The sequence below is a fragment of the Amia ocellicauda genome, chromosome 12 (genome assembly GCF_036373705.1).
Source record: "Amia ocellicauda isolate fAmiCal2 chromosome 12, fAmiCal2.hap1, whole genome shotgun sequence".
Lineage (NCBI taxonomy): Eukaryota > Metazoa > Chordata > Actinopteri > Amiiformes > Amiidae > Amia > Amia ocellicauda.
Genome location: NC_089861.1, coordinates 21273286 through 21281704, shown reverse-complemented (window position 1 = coordinate 21281704; position 8419 = coordinate 21273286). Strand labels below are relative to the sequence as shown.

The 8419-nt window shown below is 41.0% G+C and overlaps 1 protein-coding gene across 1 annotated transcript; it reads left to right on the top strand.

Annotated features, from left to right (window-relative positions):
• Positions 1-5821: 5821 nt before the first annotated feature.
• LOC136764016 (adenosine receptor A1-like) lies at positions 5822-8068 on the top strand. Its single transcript, XM_066717846.1, has 2 exons — positions 5822-6012; positions 7615-8068. Exons 1-2 carry the CDS (start codon positions 5822-5824, stop codon positions 8066-8068), a joined length of 645 nt encoding a protein of 214 aa, XP_066573943.1.
• Positions 8069-8419: the final 351 nt, after the last annotated feature.

Genomic DNA, 8419 nt, shown 5'->3' with positions numbered 1-8419 from the left:
TTTGTTCTCCTTGGAGAAGTTACATTCACTTTCACTTTCAATGTAGCCATGGCTGAATGCTCAATGTTATGTATATTGTATGTATTTTTAGACCAAACAATTTTAAGTAACACTACACTGGCCCAGAGGAAAAATAGCACAGGGTAATTAATGTGTGCATGAGTAAGAGGGGATTTAAATTTGAATTCATAAATACTTTCAGGTGAACTATGCCTATAAATTGTGTTCCTGGCTTTGGGGTTTATAATTAGGGCAGTCCACCAGCACAAGCTATTAAAACAGAAATGTATGACTTGTATTCAATATTTACTGTATATTTTACCTACACTTCTGTAATTGTGAAACTGTAATTGTTGTTTATATTATGCCTGATTTTTAATTTTGTTCTGTATTTTGGAACTTTTGTTTTGCTAGTGTATCCTGTAAATAATCCTGGATAAAGGTGTCTGCCAATACATTATTATTATTAGTAGTAGTAGTAGTAGCAGTAGTAGTAGTAGTAGTAGTAGTAGTAGTAGTAGTAGTAGTAGTAGTAGTAGTAGTAGAAGTGGTAGGAGTAGTAGTTAATAATATTATTAATAGCGTAATTATTAAATACAATTAAATACAAAACTTGAATAAAAAAATAATTAAAAATGTGGGACTGTGTGTGGGGACTGCAGTGTCTGTCGTTTCTGTGTGTTGAGGAGTGTGGCAGATCGTTTGGGGATCTGTCAGTGGTGAAACAATGTTTCAGGGATTATGGGTTAACCTTACGCGGGAACAGGATGGACACCGTGATTCGGGGAGCTGGTCTTGGGGTGCCCTGGCTCCCGTGAGTCATCGGAGTAGTTTCCAGGATAGGAGTGATTGACCAGGGTGTGCCTGAAAAGGGCGACAGGTTCTACATTTCAAAAACGGGAACACATTTATTGCCACAAAGTGCTAGCAGCTATACTGTGATGGTCACTCACCACACAGCTAGGGCAGACAAACACAGGAACACATGGGGAATAGAGGACTGTCTGTATGGCAATTCCACATACAATAGTCCTTCACACAATTATTTACAGGTGGTGCTGACCGCTGCCCTGGGTGCACAATCCATTCAAAGTAGCAGGGGCGACTCCCATAAGACCCTGCGCTACACTGCTGCTGGGCTCCAACACTCACTGCTGGATCACACCAGCAGGAGCGTTACACTATAAAAGTAAGATGGAACATTAGAGGAAAAAACATATGATGTGAAAAACATTTAGGATATTCATGGTAATTCTTAATATATTGGAAAGTTAACAACAACAAAAATTAAACGAATTAATAGGTTAAACCAATTTCAGACATGAGTTTATATAAAACTGCAGTAGTTTAACAACTGCCATTAAAAATAATAAAAATAGCTGCTGAACACTTGCAACCCAATTTAAGACAAATGTGGGCATATGGTACACAACTTTGTATTCTGAGTCACAAAAATAGCTTCCAATCATGAAACTATTGTATTTGAAAAGGGGACTCTTAATACGATAAATAAGACTTAAAATTATTTAGAGGTATTTTTTAAAATATTAGAAAGCTAGCCTCGGGGGTGAAACATGGGGTGCAGTTTCAGTGTCTATTTCCAGTTCCAAAAATAGCTCCCCAGAATGAAACTATTGTAGTTGAAAAGGGGACCTTCGTGCTAATATAACTTTTACTAATTATGATCAGATTATGAAATTGTATATTTTTTAATTATTCTTTAATTATAATTATTCATATTCAATAAATAGTTCATTAAAATATTTTTAATTATAACACAAGTTATTACTTTTGGCTATCACTTGATGCCTCTGAAAATAAAATGTGCTTCATAGTGTAGCGTTATGTTGGGTGTATTTGGACAAGAGCATTTGGGCTCTGAGCTGAGGCACTGATCTAAAGAAGACCTCTCCCCCCCCCAAAGTTATCAGATTTCCTTAGCTCATCAGCTTGGAACTGGTTTGCATCAAAGTGACAGTTTTGGGGAGGATGGCACCAAGAAGAGGCGAAATAGTTTGGAATTCTGCTATGAGATATCTGGAGAAAGGGGCCTGTAGGTGATAAAAACTCTTTGAAGTGAATGAGAGCCGAAATCCCGACATAGAGCTACGAACCCAGGCCAACTGCCATTTCCAAAAGATGGCATGGATTGACATCAGTCATAAATCAAGCCCCCCTCCAATAGGTCACTGGGGGCTGAAACCGAAATCCAATCTCAAGAACTCAGGGACCAATCACCTATTGATCTGACAGACTATAAGGAACAGCGGACAGTCTTTCTCTCTCTCTCTCACCTGAACCAGTAACTCGCTGCCACAGCTCAACCTGTAGCTCTGTTGCCAGAAACGGAACCAGAAACCAACCAAGTCTTTGCCGGCAACAGAAGAGTTAAACTGGGAGAAGGAGATTGAGCCGTACGAAAAATTCTTTTAAAGGACTTTATTAAATAAAGAACTTTACAGACTGCGCTGCCCGCCTGTGCCCACCTGATCAGTGGGGTTTTACAGCCGACTTTGAAGTCGACTGTACACGAAAGTGTCAGTCATTTAAATAGCTGTTTGAGTCTTAAGAAACTTGACCCTTGGAACGAACAGGGCCCTGCTTTCCTCAAAGACTTCGTCTTCAAGTAACTACGGTGGAACCCCTGCTTACAAAGAAGATTTTGTGCACAACCTTGGAGCCTTCAAACCAGTGGAAAATCTGTTTGGAAACGACTCTACTTTCGCGAAACCCCAACTTCCAGGTGCATCGACTGAGTGGAAGTTCTTGGACAAAGCCGAACCGGACTGCCTTTGTTCCAAACCACACGGACCTCGTGCCGTGTGCTGTTATCTGAGCCCGAAGACAGAGAGGCCTCTCTGTGACGAAGTTCAGATAAGTTTAACAGTTTGGAGTTCATGATTCATGACATTTGAGAAATCAATTAGAAATGTTAATCTGTGATTCATAACTCTAGAATGTGTAATATCATTTAGTTTTCTTAAATATAAATGTGTGTTGCATTAAACTGTTTTGTTGATAATTGTAGAAATAAAATCTGTCAACGCCGAGAAATATCTTCTCATTCCTGTTTAACTGTTTAGTCTGAAATTGACACAAGTTAATAGACATTAGATTATTGGTGGCCCTGCCTATCCTTAATCATTGAATAATAATCAGTTAAGGGAAATTGTGGTAACAAGTAATGATAGGATCTTTCTCGGCACCTAAACGTAAATGAGACTGATATATATATAACGAGAAGTTACCTGACATAAATACTAACCTGCGTAGTTATTTAATGTCTGACTAATAATAGTAACGAGAGACTCACCTTCGTCTTACTAACCGGTATTGTAGTCAATGTGTTTATAACCTTTTTTGTTTAACGATTTGTGTGTTATCATATGTGATCCCATGGTCTTTGATTTGGTCACGGAAGTGATTTGTCTTTGATTTGTTGATCTAGAGTTGAATTTTAATTAGTTTTTCCCTTTTGTATAATTAGTGTAGTGCTACATTTAGTCTTTGTTTTGAATACATTTGACAATTTATATCTTTGGAATTGGTGTCTGCGTCCAATTACTACAGAAATTGAGTTCTACAAGATTCCAGGATTCGTGATAAGGTGATACTATAAATTCACTTCTTTAATTGAAATTTATAAGTGTACCTTACGCTACAATAGCGTCTGTAAAGGCCAGGATACAACATTAGCAATACATTATATTACATTAGGCCTACACTATTATAGACCTTCTCTTTGGAAAAGTTATCTTGCCTCCCCAAACAAAGAAGTTACAGATACTGCTGCATTCTGTACTCATAATGGGTATAGAGACGATTAAATATACACGCAGCTAGTGCAAGTAAAAAAGGCACACATACAGTTATCAACAAAAATGCAAAAGAAAACACACAGATGCACACACCAAAACCTAGGTACTGAGCAAAGTAGAGCTGGGGGGAGGGGAGAGCGAGAGAGAGAGATGGAAATAATTAAATTGTGGGAGGAGGGGGGGAGAGTCAGTCACGTATAGGTTACCAATTGATGACTGCACGAAATACAAACGCAAACCAGTGCAGCTAAATGTGTGAGTTTCGGGTCAGAATGGAGAAACACAATATAAAACCAAACACAAGCACAATACAAAAAGAGATGAACAGCAAATATATATTTGAAGAAAGAAAATGTTTCTGTTTTATGTTTATCCTACCGTGTTAAAAGTTATTCGACATATTCGGGTCACGTCTCCCTCATTGTTCTTGTGTGTTGACTTCTAAGAGGTTGTGCAATCAATCACCTTATCTAAGATATTAGATGGATGGGTAATGAAAGACCTGCTGCTAATATGCAATGACATACATAAAAATATATATAATTGTAAATATATTATATAATTATATATAATTACCAGTATCAGCAGAATTAGTAATTGATTAGTAGAATTAACTATTTGTGATTTATATTGTAAAACCTTTTTACATACAATACAAACTAGAATGTAGGCCTTATTAAAGAAAATGCTCCCAAAACAATTGCCTTACCCGACAAAAGCAAACTACAAACAGTACCCAAATCATCATGTAATGTATTGTCAAAGCCACTTTCTACTACTTCTAGGTGAATAAATAAACTTGATAGGGTTTGTTCATTTGGTCTAGCTCCCAGTAGCAGTGTTGTAATCACTGTAGCAGTAGTCGGTGCGGCAGCCCTGTCTAAATAGTCTCTGACTCCCCTCCCATTACATCTGTATCCTTGTGCTCAAAGGAGCATGCAGCACTGATATTGACAGCTGCACAGAGAGAGCGCGTAAAGGTGAATACCTGCTGGATTAATACTTTCTTATTGGACTTGACCCAAGGAATTCAAATTAATCTATTCCTTTATGTCCATGTATATTCTTCAAAGGAAATTTTAACTTTCTTATTTTTTTTTTACAGTTCTACGTTGTATTTTTTTTATATAAAGGACATTATTTGCAATCCATGTTCGAGTCCGTAAGTAGTGTTTTTTTAAGATACATATAATTCTTGAGGAAAATGTGGAAATAATAACATTCCTATTACAAGTAATTGATAGTGAGGGATTTGTTTTAGAGGATTATTTCTCTATTATTATTGTTATTATTATATTATTAATGATGACTTCAGCTAGGAAAAGGAAAATTGGGCTTGTGGGGAAAGTGGGGAAACAATAGTAACTGGAGTAACTGAGTGAGAAAGAGGAAGAGTAGTATATAAGTTCAGTTTCAGAACTGATAAAGAGAGGGGAAATAAAACAAGCAAAAAATAAATAAAGAGCGCATGAGAAAAAAGGGAGAGAGAGAAAAAGAGAAATTCAAACATTAATCTAATGCAAATCATAGAAAATAAACCAAATCAGAAACAAGATAACATGTCTTATTTTCTGCATCAGTTAGACAGTCAGATCCAAAGCCTGCAACTTTTTCTGAATCACTCCCTCCTTGCTTGGACAGTGAGAGAGAGTTGGGGAGGATCAGAGCAAGGAAGAGACAGAGACACTGGAAGTGTCAACAATCAGACTGAACATCAGAGGAGACAAAATTGTGACTGGTTGATGGATGGGAGAGTGAGTAAAGCAGGAGGAAGCGAAAGAGAGAACTGGAGTGCTAACCAAACAGGGGGATCTCTGCCTTACAGCTCCCAACTCTCTGACCTCTTTGTTGGCCTAGCTCTCCCTCTTTCCCTGGCTATCCTGTTTCTCCTTGGAGCTTTTAATGTATGGATCCTGGTTGTCATTGGGAAAGGGAAAGGGCGTAGGGGTCAAGGGGGGGTGTACAGGGGTCAGGGTTTGGTGGCAGATAGAGTCCTGTTCTCCATGGGCCTAGCAGACACGGGGCTCTGTGTGGTGGCTGTCCCCGCTACGCTGCTCTCGGACCTGGGCTCACCTGTCCCCTTCTACCCATGTCTACTACTCAGCTGCTTTGTTCTGGCTGGAGCCATGGTCTCCTCCTTCCATCACCTTCTGATGGCCTACTATAGATGGAGGCTGGTCACTCATCCACACAGGTAAGAGAGGGAGGGAATGGAGGAGTGGGAGAGTGGAGGAGATAGAGGAGAACTGGAGGGGTTATTGATGGTCTTAATTTATCAAAGAGTAAGCAGGTGGAGAGAAGGAAAGGAAAAAAGAGGGAGAGAGAGAGGGGCAGGAAGATGAAGGTTGTAGACAGAAAGAGACCATCTTTCATCAATATGAATAGGCTGTCTTTATATAGTAGACACAGCTGGAAGTTAGAGGAAGGGTGCAGGCAGAACCAGACAGCAGAACACAAACAATGGGGAGACAGAGGGAGAAGGGAAGAGGAAGAGGAGAAAGAGAGACACATGACCATCTTCTTACTTCAATATCAACGTATTGTCATTATATCATGGTAATCAGTGGACTACAGTTGAGCAGGGAGACAGAAGGTGAAGGTATATGGACAGAGGAGTCTTAGGCTGTTATTATCTGTTTATCTATGCATGTGAAATCTATCTCTCTTCCCTCTGGAATTTTTCTCACATCCTCTCCCCCTCATTCTCTTGTTCTCTCTCTAGGAGCCAAAGTAATGTGTCTCTCAGTTCTACACTGCTCCCTCTCTCTCTGTGTTGGTTTTGTGGAATTGCCATCAGCTCCGTGCCTTTGTTTGGATTCAACAACTTCCCTGCTCTGCAGACTTCCTCCCTGTACTCCAAAACCAATTCCAACTCAGAACTTCTTGAAATACCTGTTACTACAGGAAATCACAGCTCCATAATTAGAGACATAGGCATGGAAACAAATCTGCCACCAGTGTTAGTCTACAAGCTCCCACAACGAGACAATCACAGCCCAACATCCCTTCCTACTTCAACTTACAGACATACTTCACTAAAGGGAAATACATATATTGATACATATAGAGTTAAAACTGATGACTTACTACCTGATCCCACAGTCAGTCCCATAGTTAACTTCAGCATGTCAACATTAGTCTATATCTTAAACAGGAGCCCCACAATCAAGGAGCGACCCAGACTGAAATTCACTTTACCTGTCAACTCAGATCAATCAACCTACAGCTATGGCCCTAGAAGAGTTTACAGCAAAACTACAGTGCGCCTTACCCAATCCCCAACCCCTAACACAACTTCACCCAGATACAGAGTGTCAGCCCACTGCAGACATCCCACCAGTACAGATATGACCACCTACAGTCCTGTGTCTGAAAAGATGAAGAGACCTACAATCAACACACCTGGTTACCCCCAGCCTACACCAAACTATGACAACAGCACAATGGACAGAGACCGTGCAGTGACCTCTGCTGTTAAGGACAGATCAAATCAGGCATTATTGGGTTCCAGCTGCCCCCCCAAATCAATCCTTATATGGCAACCCTTGAGTCACTCTGACACTATACTAGAGAGACTGGGGATTGACCCTCGGAGATCAACCCATTCCCCTTCAATGTCTCTCACTACTCTCCCCTCCCATGTGTCTGCCCCCTCCCCAAACTCTACCCCCTACTCTATCTCTACCCCCTCTCCGACCCCTATCTCTACAATTGCCCCTGCTCTCTTCATGGGTTGCCATGGTAATCCCAACTCCTGTCGTATCCCCTGTGTGTACCTGAATGTTCTGTCTCCCAGCTATCTCACCTACGTGGTGTTCCTGTGCGGGGTTCTGTTGCCACTAGTTGCCATCACTGTGTTGTACTGCCAGGTTTTCCGGGCAATCCGGGTACACTGTAAAACAACCATCCACCTCTCCCCCTCCCCCTCTCCCTCCTTCTCACCTCCTGCCCTTTCTTCCCTTACTCCTCCATCCCCCCTCTGCTTCCCCTGCTCCATTCCTTCCCCTCGCCGGCCCTCCCCATTTGTTCGCCGTCAGAAGCGGGTGGCTGGGCTGACTGCGCTACTCTTTGCCCTCTACTTTGTCTCCCGTCTACCTTTCAACCTCCTTAACCTGTTCCTGCTGCTCTGTCCCTCCTGCCCACTGCCACCCTGGGCTCCCCCACTCGCCATACTGTTTGCCATCTTTAGTGCTGCCTCCAACCCCCTGCTGTACCTGATGAAGGGTGGGCTGAGAAGGGGGGGACGCTGAGAGAGGCTTGTCATCTCTGATGTCACTGGAGAAAGGGACTAGGTACCACCACTTCATACTGTGTAGAGTGAGGTGGAGTGAACTAAACTGATCATGTTGCAAGGTACCAGACTGGACTGTGGAGGGAAGTGAAGCTGACTGGACTAAAACTGTGATTTTCAAAGCTGAACCTGGAGCACCACCTGTGTTTGTTTATTTTTTTATTTTTAAGAGTTCCAGGTCAATCAATCAACCATTCAATAAGTCAGTTTTTAATTAGAATAATGCCTTTTCTAAGAAGTTGCATAAATGTTCTACTGAAGTCTACTTAAATGTTCAGATGCTAAAAAAAAAATCCTAATTTAAATTGTC

What these genes read in the sequence shown, in the direction of transcription:
- LOC136764016 (XM_066717846.1), top strand. Translation starts at nt 5,822, where the DNA reads ATGGGCCTAGCAGACACGGGGCTCTGTGTGGTGGCTGTCCCCGCTACG. An exon ending in CTGGTCACTCATCCACACAG is followed by an intron (nt 6,013 to 7,614) that starts GTAAGAGAGGGA and finishes TCTGTCTCCCAG; the next exon opens with CTATCTCACCTACGTGGTGT.